The sequence below is a fragment of the Octopus bimaculoides genome, chromosome 3, assembly GCF_046866305.1.
Source record: "Octopus bimaculoides isolate indiv1 chromosome 3, ASM4686630v1, whole genome shotgun sequence".
In the NCBI taxonomy this organism is placed as follows: domain Eukaryota; kingdom Metazoa; phylum Mollusca; class Cephalopoda; order Octopoda; family Octopodidae; genus Octopus; species Octopus bimaculoides.
In genome coordinates this window covers 136,810,439-136,834,256 of record NC_142930.1, presented here as the reverse complement: position 1 = coordinate 136,834,256, position 23,818 = coordinate 136,810,439, and the positions used below count along the sequence as shown (strand labels likewise).

At 36.7% G+C, this 23,818-nt stretch overlaps 1 protein-coding gene across 2 annotated transcripts in view; it reads right to left on the bottom strand.

The window, feature by feature from the left end:
- Nucleotides 1-23,818, bottom strand: part of LOC106880211 (uncharacterized) — a 137,410-nt gene that overhangs the window by 12,399 nt on the left and 101,193 nt on the right. For both annotated transcript variants that reach the window (XM_052966131.2, XM_089349711.1), the window contains exons 5-8: nt 21,572-21,690; nt 17,030-17,211; nt 14,650-14,803; nt 144-200 (exon numbers count right to left, since the gene is read on the bottom strand). In XM_052966131.2, the coding sequence (XP_052822091.2) occupies nt 144-200; nt 14,650-14,803; nt 17,030-17,211; nt 21,572-21,690 (512 nt within the window). The remainder of the gene's footprint in view (nt 1-143; nt 201-14,649; nt 14,804-17,029; nt 17,212-21,571; nt 21,691-23,818) is intronic.

Genomic DNA, 23,818 nt, shown 5'->3' with positions numbered 1-23,818 from the left:
TGCCACGCAGTGGAACTGAACCTGGAACCATGTGTTTGGAAATCCAGCTTCTTGCCACACACCCACACCAGGTAAAATAATGAAACTGGTAGGGTTATAGAACTGTAATTAGAGATAGTTAAGGAATATTTGAATTGACTTACCCCTTTGTGGGATGTAGCAGGTTATGAAACTAACCAGTGAACAAAGAGGTACTGAATCTGAAATAGAGTCATCATAGATGGTGAGAGGATTAACTCAACAAACAAAAGATTATTAGATTATTATTACTATTATTATTTTCAACGTTACACACATTACATACATACATACGTACGTACGTGCGTATGTATGTATGTAACGTATTTATTTATATGTTCGAAATAAACGACGAGAATAACAAAACAGAAGATAAAGTGAAAACAAGGTACCGTGAAATGGGGTTACTTTGAACACCGGGGTAGCTTTGAACAGAATATAATAGTTTGCTTCCTCTTATTGCTTGTCACTAAAATGTCATACAGAATTGTTTAAATGTGTTGTTAAACTTTAGAATTACATTTCTAGAATAGTATAATTTCAATACATAAAGTAAAATTTTGTAAATATAACTTTGATTATCCACCCAAAGAAAGAATTTGTCAACTTCTTCAAATTCCAGCAAAGCAAACATTTTTGCAAGATATGAATACTTTTGTCAGTAGCTAAAGTACTTCTTGCATAAAAGATACAAGCTTTTGTTAAAATATAATGTTAATATAATTAGTTAATAATTTTCTATTGAAGTGTTTTTATAACTTTGGTATCTTTGTAAAACTTATATGACATGTCCCACCACTTTGATTATCCAGCTGCTACTACGGTTCAAACTAATAGTGCCCAATATAAGTTAGGTATTTAAGATTTTTAAATGTTTTTCTGATTTATGGACAATATTTCACCCTTAGACTTAATGAGGTGTAACCCCAAATTTATCATTTTTTTAAATTATGGCTTGATAACCAGAATCAGTTTTTCTTTCTGTTGCAAAGTTTATTTCTTTAAACCATATTCTGTTTTTTTTTAAGGATCAACATGTAGTTTGGCTCGAGATTAGCATTAACCAAATAGTTATGCCAAGAATTTATAATAGAAAACCTGGCTCTTGAAGCTATAAATCCTATAGCCAAAAGAGTCTGGATAAAGCAATAACAGATATTAAAGCAAAGAAAATTATCCTTCGAAAAGCCAATGTTGTTTATAAAATTCCAGTCGGAACTCTGAGCCATAAATTGAACAATAAACATAGCAGGCAACCTGGTCACCTTCCAGTGTTCAGTGAAAAAGAAGCAGCAGCGTTTGTTGCTCACATTACAGCTGTTGTAGAATGAGAGTTTCCATTTGATGCTATGGATTTGAGAGTGCTTGCCCATAATTATATCACAGCTCAAGGTTGCACAGTAACACAATTTAAAAGCAATTTTCCTTCAGCTGAATGGGCTAATTCATTTTCAGAGCGAAAGAAATCCCACTCAGTATCACGTCTGTGCCAAAATATCAACAGTCCCATAGCATGTTTAAGTGCTACAGAAGGATCCTCGTACTTCCAGCACTTAAAAGCAACTCTTACAGTTGATGGAAAACTTATCTCTCCAAATAACATATTCAACTATGACGAGACTAACTTGTCAGATGATCTGGGCGTGAAGAAATGCTTGTTTAAACGGGGAGTCAAACATCCAGAAAGAATAAAAAACACTTCCAAAGCAGCAATATCAATTATGTATTGCGGCTCTGCATCTGACCAGTTAATGCCTTGCTATGTTGTATACAGACTGATGTAAACAGCTTGTCTGTTATACATATACTTATGCCCCAAATGGGGGTCAACGATACAAGTTTCAACCCCTTTTTTGTGATCTCATTTTCGATCGCATACCCTATTTAACTGTCCATAGATACATTGTTTATAAAGTGAGAACATGTCAGCTGTATTTCGGCACGATACTATACTATTCTACAGCATAAGATAAAGCAATTTGAACCGTAGAGTTATAACAAAACACTGTTAATGCGTGCGTCAGTCATCTCATAATTGAAATAGAACTAGGTGTGAAAGGATGCGTTAATTTACGCAAATAGGACAAATGGGATACCCACCATCTCACACATATAATGCGTGTGAATATTGTACGCGTGTACGTATACGAAGATGGTTCTTTCAATTTACTGTTCGTTCCCCCAAATGTGTGGGAATCTATGTGTGGTCCATATACTGCTTCCTTCTGTTTGTGTGTGTGTAATTGTATATAAACATGCCCACGCATACATGCACGAATACTTGGATATGTTTATGTTTTCATAAGATGGTTCACATACTTGAATATGCATTTACTGTGTACATCATTGTTTTGTATTTCCATTTCTTCTTTTTCTTTATATTCATTGATTCGGTTGTAAATGTAATTATTTCAGCTCAGCAATATATACTGTATCTTTTCTATCGTAGACCAACTTTTCAATAAACAAGTTTCTTTCACCGTAATGCTTCTTATATATTTCAATCCCTTTTGTTCATTAAATAACCACCGTTTGTAAAATAGAATAGTTTATATTTAGTCTGGATTCTATAAAGCACCACGAAATGAAGACATTTTTCTTTCCTTTGTTAAAGAAGAATATCTCTTTTATTGTTACCTTTTATTGTCTGCGATTGTGTTCCAAGTAATTCAAATAATTCAGCATTTAAATATTTCACGAAAACTATCTAGTTAATATTTAATTCTATTATATTAGCATTCGCATGGTATCGTAATGATACATTTAACTATCGTAAAAGATTTAGTTGTTTGATTTCAAGACTTACTTTGCTACGAAAGCTTGTAATTCGTCGTTTGATGTAGTACACAAGGTCTTGAAAGTATTGCGGCCAAAATGGAAACGATTATTATTATTATTATTATTATTATTATTATTATTGTTCAGTAGTTTTATTTTTATAACGTGCTTTCACTTCACTACCGAGCGCAGCTCTGTGCGCCTTGGGTATGTGCTGTGGTTTGCTGTGGTGCTCTTATGTTTACTGTATTGAAAGTGTTTTGCGTAGAATGTGTGCAGTACCCAGTAGTGCAATTTTCTGTATGTTATATATATTTGTAAGTCCTGGTGTTTTTGTTATGTATTTGTCTGAATATTTTTTTATTATACCTAAGGCACCTACTATGATAGGAATTGTTTCTGTTTTTAGATTCCACATTCGAGTTATCTCTATTTCCAGGTCTTTGTATTTTGAAAGTTTTTCCATTTCTTTTAGAGAAACGTTGTCATCTGCTGGTATTGATACATCAATTAGAAAGCAGTTTTTTCTTCATGATCTTTGACAACTATATCTGGTCTATTTGCCTTAATTTCTCTATCTGTGTGTATTGGCATATCCCAGAGTATGGTTGCTTTCTCGTTTTCTGTGACCTTTTCTGGCGTGTGTTTATACCATCTTTTTTCTGTTGTTATTCCATAGTGTTGGCATAGCTTCCAGTGTATATAGGTCCCAGCTCTGTCGTGTCTGTGAATATATTCCTTCTTAGCCAGGACTGGGCAGCCAGAGATAATATGATTTATTGTTTCTTGTCGATCTCCACATATTCTACAGTTACTTGTTATATTTCTTTTCATTATGTGTTTTTGGTAATTTCTGGTGGGGAGGCTCTGGTCTTGTGCAGCAATTAAAAATCCTTCAGTCTCTGCTTTGAGTCCTGAGCTTCTCAGCCATTGCTGGGATTTTTCTCTGTCTATTTCTTTCGCATTTAGTTTAGCCCAGTATTTATCATGTAGGGGCTTTTCTTGCCAGCGTTTTATCATGGTCCGTTGCTGTTCTAGCTTTATTATTATTATTATTATTATTATTATTATAATTATAATAATAATAATAATAATAATAATAATAATAATAATAATAAGGCGGTGAGCTGGCATAATAGTTAGCATGCCGGACGAAATACTTCTCGGTATTTCGTCCGTCTTCATGTTCTGAGTTCAAATTCCGCCGAGGTCGACTTTAGCCTTCATCCTTTCGGGGTCGATAAATTAAATACCACTGAAACACTGGGGTCAATGTGATCGTCTGGTCCCATCCCCCAAAATTTCAGGCCTTGTACCTAAAGTAGAAAGGATTACTATTGTGTTTAATACAATTATTGGCTTTTATACCAGAGCACTCTTATTAACTTCATCATAATTTTGTGTACTGCTACAACCATATATTGAATTTGTAAATTTCGGCAAGGATAAGTCATGCGTTAGTTATTTATTTCCATTTCACTACTTTCCTTTAATCTGTTTTTGAAGACAATTTATTTATAAGGCTTCAATATTTCGGTTTCCAAACCATTTTGGAAGAAACGCTATCTCAAGTTACCTTATTATTAACGCGTAACTCTCCTTATATCAACGATCGTAATTACAGTGAATCTTCTCAGTAATATCATTGATCATAGTTATACCTTTATCTTTTGAATTTCAGATTTGATTAAGAATTAATGTATTGATAACTGACCCTATTGCTATCTGATGAAAAAGTCAACTATGAATTTTAGAAAATTCTCTACTATTAAATAGAATTTTTTCTTTAGTGACATCAAGACTCAGTTCCGTTTTCCTCTACGCACCATCATTGAAATGTTTGGTCTCGTGTCTGATATCAATAAAAAAATTGAATGCTAATATACATTCAGAATCGGTTCTGTGCCGGCCAAAATGCTCTATAATATTTGGTTATTCTCCTTTACGACCAAAGTTCAAATCACTCCGGATCGACTGTGCGTTTTATATCCCTCATTGGGATCAATAAAATAAATACTGTATAAGAAACTGAATCGATGTTTAGTATATAACTGGTATTTATTTTATCGATCCCCATGAGGGGTAAAAGATAAAGTCGATCCTGAGTGATTTGAACTGATTGTAAAGGGGAATAACCAAGTATTACAGAGCATTTTGTCCGGTATACAATCGATTCTCTATGTATGCTAACATTCAATTTTCTGATTGATATTGATATCAAATTTTGACAGGAGGGAATAAATCGGCTACATTGACCCCAGTACTCAACTGGTACTTATTTTATCGTCTCCGAAAGGATGAAAGGCAAAGTCTTCCTCGGTGGCATTTGACCTCAGAACGTGAACACGGACGAAATGCTGCTAAGCATTTTTCCCGGTATGCTAACGATTCTGTCAGCTCGCCGCCTTAATTTTCTGATTATTATGAGAGACGAGATGAAACATTTCTGTTGTGATGTATAGAGGATTATATAGACCACACTTCATGACTTGTATTTTATCAGCTCCTGAAAGAATGGAAAGGTAAGTCGTCCTCCGTGACATTTGGACTTAGATTGTAAAAAGAATACAAGCTTTGTTATTGATTCTATTGAGCCCCAACTTGACCATAACTGATTAAAATAATTTCAACCGTGATCATTCACATGATTTTAATATGTCTAGGCCTGCTGTTCTCAAAATAAACTATTTTTAAGATAGTAACCTGTGATTTGGGTTAAGTGTGGCTGCCATTTCTGGCAGGTCAATCGGCAGCATAGAAGCCTTCGCACTGATTCGCATTGATTCGGACTGTATTTTGTCAGGCAGTCAACTGATTCTGCTTTCCATCTTTCATACACTTTTCAAATTAACATTGCTAACCAATTACTAAATGACAATTAAGAATAATTAGTAATTTACACAGCCAAATGAGAAAGCAGCAATATTTTAAAGAGATCAGGAATCATAATAATTAGAAATTTGCTTTGGGTGATTAATAGAGAGAAATACATTTGTGAATATATTTTGCATAATTAAGACATTAGCTCACTGTTATGCTGATGTTTAGCTGTAGGGCTGCTCTGAATGAGCAAACTCGTCTATTGCTATTGTTTATTTATTCAGTCGTATTGTAAATCATTTTTAAAGACGGCGTGCAGACCTGCCTACTATTTGTAGCAGATCGAGCCCTTATAAGTGATTTCCTCATTGGCTCAATGCTATCTAGTGGCAGATGACAGAAATTGGTCTCATAACCCTATGCAGAGGTCGAAAGGTATCACTGAAAACCTTGATTCAAATGAAGATATACATTTGAGATGAGTCTTAATTACTTTTACAGAAACGTTCTCTAATATTATAGTGCTGCCGCTGTTTGTTGTGGTAACCTATACTGGTTTGCGGTATCATATTTTATCATTGCTTAGTCATAGGGAAAGTGCAGAGAGACCAGGTTTCTTTTCAAGAACTCTGCGACTGGTGGGATGAAATTATGTGAAACCTGATATGTGAAACCTGGACCAAAATCCTCGCAAAAATATACACACCACTAAACGTACCCAAGGGCCACATAGTGGTGTTGAACCGGGCGACAAATTAAGGTTGCCATCCAATAGCAGGAACAGTTCTTTCGATGAGATTTCACGCAGTTACCATCAACTAAATTCCTCTCACAAGGCTTTCGAATACTCGAGATCATGGTATGCTAAGAATTGAACCCAAAACCATATAGTAGTAAAGTAGTTTTCTGAATTGCACTGGTTAAAGATAAGTTAATTTGACTGTAGAAACTTATTTTACTACCCACGGACAAAATCCAATTTCAACTCGTGACTTCTTGCTGAGTTCTCGGAAACCCTATTAACTCAACAATCTATAGTTTCTGTATATCGATAGAAAGTTAAGAAATAGATTTACGAAGCTTTCGAAATTTATCAGTAATGCAAAATGGAATATCAGTGAATACGTTTTAAATGCAAGTCTACACCAGAAGAAGGAAGTGTAGTTTTATGGTAAAATATAAACCATTGAAATTTTAAACTATTTGTTTGAATCAAAATTTTATAAATCGTTGTTTAACAGAGATTTTTGAATAATTAACAGCGACATTTTTTGCTGTTTGTAATGCAGCATGTCTGCGAGGTATTTGTTAAACAAGTTGGCAGGTGAAAATTTAAAGCGAAATGAGCCAGTGGGTAATGTCTTCGATTACCTATTTATGGGTTAAGTAAATATGCATAGCTAGTATTTAGGCGTATTTGTGATAGCAGACCCAGTTTTACAGAACTCCATTAACGAACCAACGTGAGAGACCATGTATGACCACTTGCTTTGCTGGAAACAGCAGCCAAATCTCCCACAAACGAGACCTGTCACCTTAAAAAAGGAAAAATATACATGATAAACGAGTCCTAGATTATATTAAAAAGAAAGAATTACGTACTCGACCACATATCGGTTCAATCAGCATTGGTCTGGGGGGTTAAAGAACAAAAAAAAACCTTTGAATATCTAAACAGATAACCTGGTATTTATTTTTTATGGAAAACCTTCCAACCAAAGACTAGTTTACTATTCAGGGAGAGACGTATCATTCATCTAATTAATCCAATAGAAATCAAACTGAAGTATCACTCTCTTTCGTCCTCGCGATTTTTAAAAGAATAAAATTTTCTCCTAATGAAATTTTGTAGAAGAAAATAGCTTTTTTTCGTTTACAAGAGTAGAGCTTAATGTGAATTTTTAAGAAGCGCAACATTTTCCTCAACAGAAGAGCTCTTCTGTGTATGGTCGCTAACTATGTACTTCCAACGATGTATGACAGTTCCAATTTCTCAAGTCAGTTTATTTTTGCTCTTTGAGATAGTTAAGAGTGCAACAATAATGATGGGTAGCACACACACACACACGCTCTTGACTCCATGAATATGTTCAAATGTCAGGTCTTAATAAGTTTCGCCTTTTTCATTATCTGTCTTCGCAATGTTCTGATCTGAGGCACCACTATTATTAATGAATATCCATCGTTTGGTCACTTTTCACTGAATATATAGGCCTGAAACCTGTACATACTGCTCCAAAGTCTGGCTTCAAACCACTTGCAGTGGAAACGTGCCAGTAACCATGTCGCAGTTGGTGCGACGAAAATTTTAACATCAAATAATAAATGTTGAAGTGAGATTTTTGGTGTTTTTGCATTGCTATTATGTGTCTTTCTCGCTGTAATTGTTTTAGTTTCACTACATCGTCTCAGATCAAAACACTTGCCAGACGAGTATGTAAATTCTTCATTCTCTATCAGAGGTCTACATAGAAAGAACAAGACAATACGACTAGGGGTCACGGATGATATAACATTAAGCTTGCAAAATTATAAAAATTTATCATAATAGATCGAATGATGCATGTTACAAATGAACAACACAATGAAGTGGGAGACGGGTTCAGCTTCGACCGCACAAGCACTAATCCAACACTGAAACCTTGCGTTATCTTTAATGGTGAACACTCAAGCAGGATCACTCATTCTCAGCATGCATGTCACATCCTTCCATCTTTTTCCATATGTATCGGGCGACAGGCATCTCTTCTCCAGCCTTATTTTCCTTTTAAGGCGGTTAACAAAGAAATTCGCCAAAGAAAGGCTGGTGATGAAGATGCCTGTTACTACTCCTTTCATCCGCGTCTTTCAAATCACCTCTTTCGCTATAGTGTCCACAGCGAGAAAACAGACTATTACTTCTTGGTTTAAGGAGGAAGGTGGAACAATCTTTATAATTGACTCAGAGGACAGTTGTACTCCTCCAAGACGTAACAGCAGCTGTTCAACGTAAACCCGTATTTCCGATATTTTCGGACACTGCACAATCGCATGCAGGACAGTTTCGTTGTCCTGCTCGCATCTTGGGCAAGTGGGCGAACAAGAAACACCATGCTTTGCGAGTTTATCACGAAATGGGAAGGCTCCTCGGTAGCATTGCCAAGCTAGAGACTTTTGAAAATTATCCAAAGGCCCCAGCCCGAATGTCCTTCGGAACAGGCCGGTGAGCTGACTATCGTCGAAGCCCAGGGTCTCCCCCAGGACGTCATCGTACTTGTCCTTTACCAATACTCTATAGAATGACGAGGTAGAACCCCCACCGCTGGCATTACTCATGTGAGGGAGGAGCATGAGTGCCTGACGGCACACGGCTTGCCAAGCTCCCAACTTCGGTCTACACTTGATTCACTTGATTCACGGTTCCAGTTCATCAAAACTAGTAAACCTGGGAAGTATCAATTTAACGAAAGGAGACCACACCTGTTCACTATCCAGGTAGAGCCGAGGTGCTTCAGCCTCAGCGCATGCCTGTACATCAATAGCCAAAGCATCCTTAGCCCACCCTTTAGCGGGTGTTGGCAGCAGACAGAGCACCCTACAAGCTGACCTCAGCCCTTCTACAAAAAGCTGAAGAGCTATCGCTCCAGCTTGTTTAGCCACGACTTGGGGCAAAGCACGACAGTTAGGCGGTAGCTAATCACAGATGCGATAAACACATTTGCGATCTTCGCCTTCCCTTCCAGGGATAGCCACCACTCAGACCGAGTTAGGTCCGAGTTAGGAGGGTCACCCTACTCGTCCCCTTGCTCCAAATCTTGTGTATATGGAGGTGTGGACCGAACCAAACCCCTAGCATTTTGACCGAACCGTCCAACGTCCGACGACGCTGTTGGGTGGCATCGATTTGTCCCTCCAGGTACCGAGTTGCAAGCCGACCGACTTCTCCCGGTTAATTTTTGTTGCTGCTACCGCCTCGTAATCCTTAATGGGCATACCTACCCTTTGTAGGTGGTCGATGTCGGATACGATGATGGTGATGTCATCTGCATACGCCGAAACCGATTTTTCACAACCTAGATCACGTGGGATGTCCCTCTTCTCTTCCAATCTCCACAGTAAAGGATCAAGAGCCAACACATAAAAAGAAGGAGAAGAGACAACCTTGATGTACCGAGCGCTTGATCTAGAACGGTTTCGAGAAGAAACCTTTCACTCGAACGATCGAATCGATGTTGCTATATAAAGCAATGATCTAACCGCGAAAAGTCGGGCCCAAACCGACCTCTACGAGAACCGACACCAGATACCGATGGTCTACCCTATCAAAAGCTCTGGATTGGCCTAAATGGACCAAAACTCCACGCTTGCCAGGAATCCTATTAGCCCTCTCGAAGGTATAGCCTATAAGATGGAGATTGTCGTGTATAGATTTGCCTGGAATGGCACACGTTTGTACCTCCCTGACGATTCCACCCACGACACGCGCCAATCTTTTTGCTAATACCTTGGCCAAAATCTTCAGCTCTGTATTAAGCAGAGTGATAGGCCAGAAGTTATCTATTAAGTCCCCCTTGATTGGGCCCTTTCTAAGCAGCGTCACCACCACCGGCTCATAGATCTGGGAATAAACCCATTCTGCTGCTAGTTAGGGAAGACATGTGAGTAGGTGCCCAAACAAGTCTATTGCCAGACATGTATTTGTTCGAAATTATTAGTCTTTAGCATTTAAATCTAACTTCCGTACTAATTCTTTGTTATTTCTCAAATCTGCCAAACAACGAGAGGATTTCGATACTTAACAAGCTCGGCGGTGACTTATAATTTGGACTGTTCCACTATCACAAAAAGGGGATTCCACATTATATTTCTAATTCACTTTGGCTGCTATAATATGTTCAAATCCATTGCTGATACGACTAACAAATTGCTATTGCTCCACGCGGATTTCTATTTCTATTTTGGGCACATTTTCTGCTAGTTCCAACTTCATATCTGCGATTGTTAAGATATTAATCTTTCTTCCATATTTGTATACACCAGCTTCCCACAATCAGTGAAGACAAACTTATTTTCTCCACCTCTTTTATCGCTAACACAAAGGAGACTTCACTGAATCGAAAAGAAAACTTGAAATGAAAGACATGAAACTGAGATAAACTAAGACAAACAGCATTAATGCTATTACACGATGCCGCTACGTACTGTTACATGCTTATGACGATAGAGATATTTAGTTATACTGACAACGGAGCACCGTTGATGCTTCCCACGAAAAAACATCAATCAAAACAAGCCTAATGCACAAATGAATACATAAATTTTCTGTTATATTTGAGGATGGCTGACTAGAAATATTTCTAGCTTAATGTGTGGAAAGAATATAAGGTTTCGATAAAAATGTATATGTATATAGGCATAAATTATACTAAGTATCGCGCACATATACATTCACATACACATACAGAAGGCGGCGAGCTAGCAGTAACGTTAGCACGCCGGGCGAAAAGCTTAGCGGTATTTCGTCTGCCTCTACGTTCTGAGTTCAAATTCCGCCGAGGTCGACTTTGCCTTTCATCCTTTCGGGGTGGATTAAATAAGTACCAGTTACGCACTGGGGTCGATATAATCGACTTAACCCGTTTGTCTGTCCTTGTTTGTCCCCTCTGTGTGTAGCCCCTTGTGGGTAGTAAAGAAATAACACATGTATGCACACACGCTTTTTCCGATTTCGTTCACTTCAAAGAAATATTATCAAATCAATAAAGAATACGTAGGCTTTGCTATCAAAATGAGTCACGGGAATATTCTAGATACAAAATGAAATTTTGCAACGGAATATTATTTGGCTTCGCGTGCAACTTCATACATACATCTTTCTACCTATATTTGTACAAATGAGCATATGTATGTATGTATGTATGTATGTATGTATCTGTCTGTTTGTCTGTCTGTCATTTACAAACATAGACATTACATACATTCGTGTGTGTGTGTGTGTGTGTGTATATATATGTATATATACATATGCCTGTGTATGTGTGTGTATGTGTACATGTATATATGTATGTGATATGTATAAATGCTTATATATATATATATATATATATATATATATACGTAAGCATTTATACATATGACATACATATATACATGTACACACACACACACACACACACACAAACACACACACACATATATATATATATGTATATATATACGTAAGCATTTATACATATCACATACATATATACATGTACACATACACACACATACATACACAGGCATATGTATATATACGTTTACAGACACATGCACACATTAAGATGTAAGGTACGATGGGTATTTAAGGACACTTAATTATCAGTGTATTAATCTCTCCAGACTAATTAAAAGGTTTTAATTTCTTTCAGATTCCCTATGGTAGATAAACTGTTTAACACAAGAAATAAAAAGGGATGCAGTAATTTAAGATTCGCGAACTTTTTAAACGCTGCATGATATTTTGTACACCAAGTCAGGATAGAAATGGAAACTTTTGGTGGGAAAGTTTCAACTGTTTGAAAGAGGGAGGAAGACATTTTAAGCATTCGGACATTATGTTGTTGGCACTCCGTCGCTTACGACGTCGAGGGTTCCAGTTGATCCGATCAACGGAACAGCCTGCTCATGAAATTAACGTGCAAGTGGCTGAGCATTCCACAGACACGTGTACCCTTAACGTAGTTCTCAGGGATATTCAGCGTGACAAGGCTGACCCTTTGAATTACAGGCACAATAGAAACAGGAAGTAAGAGAAAGTTGTGGTGAAAGAGTACAGCAGGGTTCACCACCATCCCCTGCCGGAGCCTCGTGGAGCTTTAGGTGTTTTCGCTCAATAAACACTCACAACGCCCGGTCTGGGAATCGAAACCGCGATCCTATGACCGCGAGTCCGCTGCCCTAACCACTGGGCCATTGCGCCTCCATATTCGGACACTATAAGGACGTCGAAATTCATCCAGGGCTCAAAAAATTATCGATGATGATCTCCTCAAAATTAATGAGGGCTTTTGCCAAAGAATTTGAGGTGTCGGAATGGATTATCGGAACTGTGGCGCACGAGGACATTCGATACAAGTCGTATGTACTGAGAAGAGGCCAATTCATGTCTGAAAAGACATAGGAAGCCCATAAGGTTAAAAACCTTCACGCATATGGCAAGCTTTGGTTCTTCTGTAATAAGAAAACTTCGAGCAAAACTAAGTCTAACTGGAGAAATGGCAGAAGATCATTGTGAAGATCACTTCCATGTCCCCTGAGTGTGCATTAAGTTTCCAGCAGCTGTGCTGGTTATAGAAGTGGTATATGTGCGTAAACGTATATAAGATGACCCTTTTCGGACTCAGTTGGAATTGCTCAAAGGGAGATAGCTCCTTATCTTTTAGTAGGGGATTTAAAAAGTTTTCATTTCGGTTTTTTTATTTCACCACCCAGCTGACCAAGACTGTATTTTAACCTCCACTAGTAAAGAGGTTATGGTCCTGTCTGAAGGTCTGATGACTCGCTTGTATTGTAGGTGTAATATTAGACCTGAAACCAATGGTAACTATATATTTCCAACAAAATTTCTGTGCATTTTCCTTTATATATATTTTTACTACAATTCACCACGTGCAATTTTCCTCGAAACGTTTCCCTATATATATAAAGTACTGCCAATAAGCTGTTGAGAGCCTAGTTGTTTGGAATTAATAAGTGTTTCTACGAGAAAACCACACTGATGCTGGTGCTCTGGAATTCCATTTTCTCCTTGAGTTTTTATTCTTGTGCTCAGAATTATAGCCCCCTTGTAACACAGGACTTATCTAGAAACTAGAGAGACTGAAAATAACTTTAGTCGGAGAACTGAGCTACTGGGAACAACCCTGCGCATTATGTCTTTACTCTTTGGAACACTGACTGAACAGTGTACCTTTACATATACATGGACGGTTCTCTAATGTCTTGTTCCAGAATTTGTTGTACAAAAAGCAATATTGTTATCTTCTAATTCTTGTATTCTACACCATAACAGTTTGATATTGTAAAAATCTTGCTAATATAACTGCCAACCAAAATACTTACAAAATTTGACTAGTGTTTCCGTTTCCCCAATGACTTAAAATATACTAGATGCCTTTCTTTCTTGTATTTTGGGTCACGTGTCTTCAAAAGAGCAGAACAAGAAAAGATCAGCCTCCACCAACAAAGTACTCAGCACAGATTTAACTTTTGGCGTCGATGATATAATTACCAGTTGAATTATTTGGCTTCAAAAAAATTAACTCTTTTCAATGAGAAAATATCATCATCATCATCATCATCATCATCATTATTATTATTATTATTATTATTATTATTATTATTATTATTATTATTATTATTATTATTATTATTATTATTATTATTATTATTATTATTAAGGCGGTGAGCTGGCAGAATTGTTAGCACGCCGAGCAAAATGCTTCGCAGCATTTCGTCCGTATCTACGTTCTCAGTTCAAATTCCGCCGACTTTGTCTTTCATCCTTTTGGGGTCGATGAATTAAGTACCAGTTGAACACTGGTGTCGATGTAATCGACTCATCCACTGCCCCAAAATTGCGGCCTTTGTGGCAAAATTTGAAACCATTATTATTTGCTATTATAAATTCTTTTCACGGAAATTCGGTGAGGATTTTTTGAATTGGTGCATATCGCATGGTATTAAAGGCAAATATCTTTTGGAATAAGAGAAATTTACTTCTGGTGAGGTTTCTCAATGGAAGGAATGAAAATTAGAACATTACATTATACCAACAGCCGCCCACCATATTTACAATGCTTATATTGATAAATGCCACTAGACTAAGGAATCGTCTTAAAGTTTAGAGAATTGGGATATTGAAAGTTAAATATCAAAATTACAAATTCAGAGCTGCGCACCGCTGTCGATGAACAACTAGTTTCTCATCTATACTTGTGTAACCTGTTAATTTTACCAAATACACTTTCAAGGTCCATGGAAAATAAATACAGTTCAAAAGGTTATACATACCATTAACTTTTGGCATATAGCTTAATCGGCATCCACAGGTTTCTACTAAAGCGTATGTGATACATTCTGCTTCACAGGACGAACGTGAATATTTGTAAAACAGGTTTAATTTCCTATCTTCGCACACACCACGAGGTTTTGGCAAACCTATAACCTGACAGACAACACAGAAAACAATGTTAAAAGAATCAACTTCTTTCAACATCTGATATTTTGTGTAATTGAAAGTTATGGCAAGAAGTTTATAATAATTAACATAAATGAATTCATTCTAGAATTGAGTCGACAGTAAAATTGAAATAATTAACTTTAGTTGAGACAATATGAAATCAAAAATTTCAATAATTGTAGGTTTCTGGGTGAAATGGCAGGAAGCATCGACAAAGAGGTGGAAATGATTAAGATAATAAAACTTCGGATTGAAGGGAGTGTTCGTCCTATATTATTCCGGTTTTATTTCTTTCTTGTATACCTGTGATGATGATAGTAGAATGCACTAATGTGACTCCCATAACCGTTTAGATTGTGGAAGTATGACCAAATACTTCGTATGATAGTGAATGCTTACTTTGTAGTTGGCGATTACTAGAGACCAAGAACAAGGGAACAGAAACCTCTGCCTAATCAACTATAGGCTTCAAAGTGGACATTGTGTCTTGGCTGGAACGTATTTGATCACATGTCTGCTCACTGAAGGATGCTGTGAGGATCAGTTCCAAGTAGAAATTCCTAGCAAGTATTCTGTTTGAAGCCAACATAGTTCCTATCTTCGCACACACCACTTTTGTGATCTATTTTGAAAAATCAAAAATCTTCCGTGATCTCATTTTAGACATTTAAATACTTACATATCTGAATGCAAATTCATTTTCCAAATATTTAATACATTGATATTTGCTACCTTTCTAATGGAAGTATTCCTCGGCTTTTCTTTACAGTAAAAGTTGCGTTTATGGTATTTTTGTATAATATACTCCCGAACATTTTACATTTTATTAGAAATTTCAAAATTAAGAGGTTTTTGCTTTTACGACCGTTCACTTTACTAGGGGAAGGAAGAAGTATCACAGTTTCGTGTTCATCTGTTCTAGTAACGTTGTATCTTGTGTGTAGATTAAAATAATTTCAAATATTCATGGTAAAAGAAGCTTGAGAAACACACGGTCTCCTAATTCTAGTTCATGCCTACCGAATGAAATCAATGTTACATGGTTTGCATGACGTAGAGAAGTAGGTTAAGCATCAAGGAAACAGGGTCCGTTCGGTGTTTTCTTTTCACACCAAAGCTAAAATTATACGCTCGTAGGTTTGCTTTACATATCTACTTCTATTATTGCAAAGTACTTCATTTAATTAATTAACTAACTCGACCAATCGTTAAACAAAAGCAGACAATTTAGTTATCAGAATCGGCGTTGCTCTGTGTTCATATCCAAGGTACTTCACACCTTTTAGCTCAAACCTCCTACTACGAATATGTAAATATAAAGAAGAGATATCTCTCTTCGTAGGTACTGGTATAAGATATAAACTTCTTATAGTGTTTTGCTAGCTTACATTGGGTGACCATGTACTTGCATGCATATAGTATGGCTTGGATGAATTTCGCTTGGCTGAATTTAGTTACACTCGTTGCATAAAGTATTCAGAGTGCGCCAACGAATCAATAGATTTTATGTACAAGTCAACACGTAAGCCTGGTGGACGTACTCACTACTATAAGCAGAGCTGTATAACTGACAGCAGTTCCATTGACTAGGTTTCTGAAAACTCAACCTCATGCCAGATAACGAATTTTCTTAGTTAAACTTACAAATGTATTCGGTCCCGGTCTGATTACAGGTACTAATATTTGAGAGAAAGCACTCCACTCCGATTCAGTCTTTCTAAGACTTAGACACCCAACAACAGGTGCATTTATCTTACTTGATTAACCCATAAAGCGCTGGAATTTGCACTTACATAGCATGGATTGTTGAGCACATTTTATGAAAATGAGACTACCACGCACACATAAGAAACAAAAAATAAAAATAGCTAAAATATCTTCTTAGTATATAATGGTGGCAAGTTTTACATCATCTGAAAAGTTATTCTGGGGGATATCGGAGGGTTTGGGTGACATTAGACCCCAACAAACGCCCATAAATTGAATGCATCTATCTGGGCAACGATCGTGGCGTGCCGACCTTTGCCTGACGGCCACGACAGTGGGTCGTCGCGCTTTATGTGTTAAAGCATATCTTTGCATCCAATATTTACTTTATAAATTATCATTTCAGGATGAGACTTTTAACAAGCAGTTATTGTTCGTCTTTTTAAAAAAGAAATCCATTCTAAGTTGAAACTCACCCCCACTTCTTCAACTCACTTGACTTACCTCCACAACTTGGAGTCCAAAGAAAGAATTAGTTCCTGTGGCTGAAGCTAGACCTAAGTCTTTTATAGTCGGCACATCATGGGAGTTATGAAACAATACCTTTATGCCAACACTTTTCTGACCTCCTGACATATATTCATACTGCTCCACATTTAAGGTGAGTCGCAGGCCGTTTTCAGTCCCTACAAAAAAAAAAACATCAAATGGTAACACATTAGAAAAATACATTTTTTACATTGACGTAAGGCCACATATTTGTAGAAAAGAGGATATAGTTAGTTGAATCGTCTCCAGTACTTATTTTATTGATATTTATTTTATTGACCTTAGAAATGATGCAAGATAAATTTGATATCAACAGTATTTGAACCAAAAATGTAGAGTATTAGAACACAACATATTTTAGCTCAGCATCTCGATTGTTTTTACAACTCTACCCGTTAATGATTTTTAAAAAATGCTTCCATTGGCTTTTAAGAAGTTATAGAGGACAAGATCGAATGATACACAAGTATATTATTGGAACTAATATTATTGTTTGAGAGGAATATTTCAAAAATATTTACACGTACGTTACATTTCAATCGATTTTATTTTCAATCATCGGTATCTTATTATTGGATATGTACATAGTGCGGAATTGGATTTGAACTGGGGACCTAATTCGAATCCAGTTTCATATTCAATACATAGAAAATATTAAAAAATATGTTCTTATCTAAATATAAGTCAGGCAGAAGCACAAAATGAAATGCTGCTCTTCGTCTAGTCAAGCATTCTGTAATTTCTGTCAAATTACCACCCTTATTCATCGTGTTGACAATCCTTTCTGCTAAAGGCACACCGCCAGAGATTTTATCGACCTCGCAAGGATGAAAGACTGTGTCGACCCCAGCGGCATTTGAACATTAATCCTATTAATTATTCTTAATTTAGACACAAAAGAATGGGTGGGGTAGGGGGCATAGTTACTCGGATCGACTCAAATTATGATTGGAATACGAGCCAACGAGGGTGCCTTTATGTGGTACTTCGACTTCCTAGAAACAGCAGCTAAATCTTCCTCAAACCAAACACTACTCTTTTTGAAAAAGAATAATACATTGGATTTGTAGTGAAAGGTATCTATAAAAAGGCGGGATGGCCATAGCTGAGATACCTTTTGATCTTCAATTTTTTAGATTAAAGCTAACCTGGAACTAAGTAGCACCCGGCACAAAGTATATATCGAGAAAAACAAGGCAATCGGGCAGGGATTTGAACTCGTGACCGAGCGACTCAACCGTCGTATTATTTTAGTCATATCCATCACTTAGTAGTTTTTATTAATCATGCCATTCCGCACACATGAAGGAAATTTACATTTAAATAAACTTTCCTTGCACAAAAACATTTAGATTAGTTTTGTTTGATTTCAACTCATTTGTGAATTGTTTAATCTAGAACTTGTTTCTGCAACCGAGTAGAAATGTTGTGGTTGCGTAGAAAAGATCAAAATATTTTCATGTGATTTAATATAACTTTCAGAGTTATTTGGTGATGGTAGTAAACACCGACAAGCCGTTGGTTGTCAGCGCTCACAAATCTCTTATCTATCGATTTCCATTAGAATAGTTTTCCCGATGATACCAAAGTATTTGAAAAAACTACGAATATCTCAATTCGTCTATGATTTATTAGATAGTATTTTCTAATACACCCTGTATTAGATATTAACACTAACTTAACTATTGTTTACCCCGCTGATGTGTCCTTAGTTATTTATTCTCTAATCCTCCTAGTATACTAACCAGTATACAGTATTGTAATTTAAGTAGTGAGTCTTCTTTCATTGTTTCATCAAGTATGGGAAAGTGATGAGGTCATAAACACCGGAATATGTCTAATTCTAAAATATAATACTAGTCATTGACAAATTTCACATAATTTCCTCGCCGCTAAATAATTTCTAGTTGGCATTTTATTATGCTACCCATATTCGCCTATATTAACCTTTACCTAGCTCACGTCTTTATTACCTTCCAGTCATTTAAAGTATTTATATTTTTCATAGGTATATGGCCTGAAATTTGGAGGAGGCGTATTACTCGGTTAAATCGGTGCCAGAACTTGATTAGTAGTTCATTTAATTAACATCAAAAAGACAAAATGCTAAACTGACGCCGACTAAAATGTACTAGTCAAGTACTACAGCTTCTAGTTGTTATTTTTAATTTAGGCACAAGTTCATCAATCTTTTGGTGAGAAGTTCAGTCAATTACATCAATCCAAGCACTTGAGAGATATTTTATGGAAGCATGAAAGGTAAAATTGACTTAGGCGGCATCTACTCTTCATTTAAATCTCGCTGAAGTCAACTTTGACTTCCATCCATCAAAGGTCAATAAAATAGTCAAATACTGGAGTCAGTATAATAGATGAACCCACTTCCACTAAATTCGCAGGCCTTGTGCCAAAAATTGATATCATAATAACAATTGTTTCAAATTTTGGCACATAGCCAGCAATTATGGTGGGAAGCCATTAGTCGACTGTTACTTATTTTGTCGATTCCGAAAGAATGAAAGGCAAAGTCAGCCCCGGTGGCATTAGAACTCATAAAGAAACACCACTAAGCATTTTTTTCCCGACTCGCTTACGATTCTGCCAAGTCACCATCTTATTAAAACTAATAACTGAACATCCCACCAAACAAAACAAATACAAGACATTTAAGCGTTTAACTTTCTTTGTCATGTTATCCAATTACATGACAGAGACAAAAATATCAATTTATTTTCAGTATTACGTTACAGTATTTAGTTTTGATTGTCTTTGTTGTGTTTTCATTCGTTCAAGTTCAATAAAGAAACATTAAGCTGAAACTGGGTTCGATCTAATTAAACCACCTCTTTCTGAAAAGCAAGCAAAAGAAAATCTGTGGCTTTTATGCCGATGAAAGAAATTAATAGTTAAATCTTATCAAACTACGCTCTCCTCAAAAGACATTAACAAATATAGTTCTAAAAACACCCTTATTGAAAAACTAAAAGTAAGATGGCCATGGATGCAAAGCCTTTGATCATAAGTCTGCTTAATAAAGATTGGACCATAACAACTCAAGTGTATCGTTGTTTACTCATACTGCTGTGGGTAAAAAGATTGACAGCTACTAGTTTTTGTAAGGAGGAGCTAGGGACTGGTATCACTATCGCAATGGGCAATAAAAATCATTTACGAGAGATTTCCGCCGAAGATTTACTCCACAATCCAATGAAGATTGATGGTGGTCCTGAGAGAATTGCTAAAATAGATGAAACTGTATTTCCGAGGAGAAAATACAACGACCAGGATTCGAATGTTACCCGAACAGTATGTTTTCGGTGGTGTGTGTCGTGAAATGCGAGAAGTTTTTTTCTATTCGCTGCACCCTCTCGAGATCGCGATGCACTCGCAGATTGCATTCGACAATCAATTCTGCTGAGAACAACTATTTATAGTAACCTGCGGGCGCACCCATATTTGTATATTACTGAGATATCAAGGTACCAATTTCGCCATAGAACAGTGAAACAGAGTTGAGTTTATAAACTCGCAAACGGTGGTTGGAAGAAAACGAAAAAAATCCTAAAGATTAACTTAGGGCTAAACGACAATTATTTACAACAAAAACGACGAGAACAAATTAAAATATCGTAAGGAATAACTGGTATTTGTTTTACTTTAGTTTTAAATAGTTATTAAAACATATTTGATAAATCTATTGATAAGTATGCTAATATATTCTTCAACTTTAAGGCGGCGAGTTGGCAGTATTGTTGGTGCGCTGGACAAAATGCTCTTCTCTTTTACTTGTTTTAGTCATTTGACTGTGGCCATGCCGGAGCACCGTATTTAGTTGAACAAATCGCCCCTAGGATTTATTTTTTGTAAGCCTAGTACTTATTCTATCGGTCTCTTGTGCCGAACTGCTAAATTATGGGTACGTAAATACACCAATATCGGTTGTCAAGCGATGATGCGGGGGGGGGGGGGAGCAAACATAGACACACAAATACATACATACTTACACACACACACACATATATAATAGGCTTCTTTAAGTTTCCGTCTACCAAATCCACTCACAAGGCTTTGGTCGGCCCGAAGTTACAGCAGAAGACACATGCCCAAGGTGGAACGCAGTGGGACTGAACCCGGAACCATGTGGTTGGGAAGCAAACTTCTTATTACACAGCAACTCCTGCGCTTATGCTTAGCGGCATTCCATCCGTTTTTACGTTCTGAGTTCAAATTCCACGAGGTTGACTTTGTCTTTCATCCCTTCAGGGTCGCTAAAATAAACACCTGTTAAATACTGGGATCGATGTATTCGACTTAGCCCGTCCCCTTCGAAATAACTGGTTTGGGCTCAAAGTTTGAAACCGATATATTCCTCACCGTTATTTCAACTGTTTAGTGCTTCCTACACTGAATACATTAACTTTACTAGTGCTTTTAAAAAATTTATGTGGATGACATCTCTGATGGTTATTCAACTGAAACATAAATTGTTCAACAGACCTGATGAAGCTACTTTGACAGGGTTTGAAGCATCTGTGTTGAAGCTATAACAAACTCCTTCGTCGGTGAATATTGTGGTGAAATTCTCAGGTGCACATCTCTCACTGCTCCAGTGACAGCTGATAATGAGACAAATATTTTGAATTGTAGCAAGAATACAAGACGTCAATTATGAACAGAGACATTTTGGCAGCGAAAAGACTTCAGTGAGGTTAGAAATGGTATGAAAAGAGCTTTAGGTGTGTCTTTTGCTTTTTAGTTCTTTCAGTCATTGGACTGCGTCTTGGAGAATTTAGTCGAATAGATTGTCCTCAGTACATACTTTTTAAAGTCTGCTTCTTATTCTATCGGTCTCTTTTACTAAATTGCTAAGTGGCGGGGACGTAAACAAACACCGGTTGTCAAGCAGTGGCGGTGAACAAACGTAAACGCCAAAGCGCGCGCGCACACACACACACTTCGAGACTACGTAGTTACAAAACGAGCTTTTTGATCAGAAAATCATGCTTGCGTCTGTAATATAAATATTATAGATGGTAGGGACACGTTAGGATTGACAAATGTTTTATTGTTGTGGTTGTTAGCTCAGATCATCATAAAGCCAATCTATCATTGAAAGTGTTTCGATAAACTTAAATAAAAAAGAACCCGTCCTTTTTTTTTCTCATTTTATGGGACCATATAGATTATATAGGGTTTCGTTGTAAAACTTATGCAATTTAAGATGTGATTTGAGTCTCATCAATTACGTGTGTTCTTCCACAGAAAACCATGTAAAACGTCCACGTGTTGTTTCAGTATGAGTTATCTTTGACTCAGAGACATATGTAGGTGCTGTCTAGCCGTAGGTCAGAACTGATCAAGCAGATCTGTGATGGAAATGCATTGCAGCTGTGACTTTCTTTCTTTTTGTGTATCTGTAATTATATTATTTAATGCTTTCGTCGGTTATAAGGCAACAAGGAATGATTTAAAGAAAATTTTGTCTGCCATTTTTAGTGTCATCGAGCAAAGATGTGGTGACTTGTCTCAATGACCCATACACAATATCTGGACCATTTTTAAGGTGGCGAGCTAGCAGAAACGTTAATACGCCGGGCGAAATGCTTAGCAGTATTTCGTCTGTCTTCATGTTCTGAGTTCAAATATTATGAGGTCGACTTTGCAGTTCATTCTTTCGGGGTCGATAAATTGAGTACCAGTTGCGTACTGAGGTCGATCTAATTTACTGGCCCCCTCCCCCAAAATTTCGGGCCCTGTGCCTAGAGTAGAAAAGAATATCTGGGCCATTTTTGAGCCATTTGAAATTGTTTCGGAACTCTTTAATCAAAATAACTGACTACCACTTCAAAAACAATGTAATAGTTTTTCAGCAGTAATAGATAAGAACTAAGACCAAAGGTGTTTCGGCCATGACCATCTCGTCTTGTTTTCATATGTGGTATACTCTGCACTTCGTTGTCCAGTGTATAAATTTTTAAGACGGCAGGATTACTTGAGCGACCACGCAGAAGCTCTCTCAGTTGTTTCGGAAACAATGATCTAAACTTTAGGTCATTTAGATTCTCAAGCAATACAGGGTTCGAAGAAATACTTTCAGGAAAAAAAAAAAACACATTTGAAGGGAAAACTATGATTTACATAGGAAATTAAACGAATTATAAACACTACCGTCAGAATAGATAAACACTTAAATTCAGAGTGGTATTTCATTTAACGACAATAGTATTAATATTTATTAGATTATTTAGCATCTTCAGGTGAGCGTTGAAAAAAAAGTAGTGGGAGACAGGGACAAGCTTTTGGAAAACCTCGTGTGCAGCAAAATTTCAGTCCCTGTTGAAACAGATTTTACTTAATTTCTGGCCCTCGCTAAGAAAACTTATGTCACTCGCCATTGTAAAAAGGGGAGAATAGTCAACATCTCATTTACTTTTTATTCAAATTAAAGCTTTGCATCTATTCAAAAGAAACCGATATCCACTCGATATGTGGTGTATAGTATTATTTAGAAGCCCTTGGTATATTGAGTTGGCGACACGATTTCGATCACTCCATTTATGTCACTAATTTACCGTAAGTCATAAAAGCCTCAACATCCTTTTTGTTTCTTGTAATGTTTTAATCATTGACAATTGAAGGAAAAATGAGCACTACCCCATCTCTTATATCTCTTATATCACTAATGAGTACTACTCATTATGAAATGATACACAATAGACTCTGTCTCATAAATTATCATTTTAT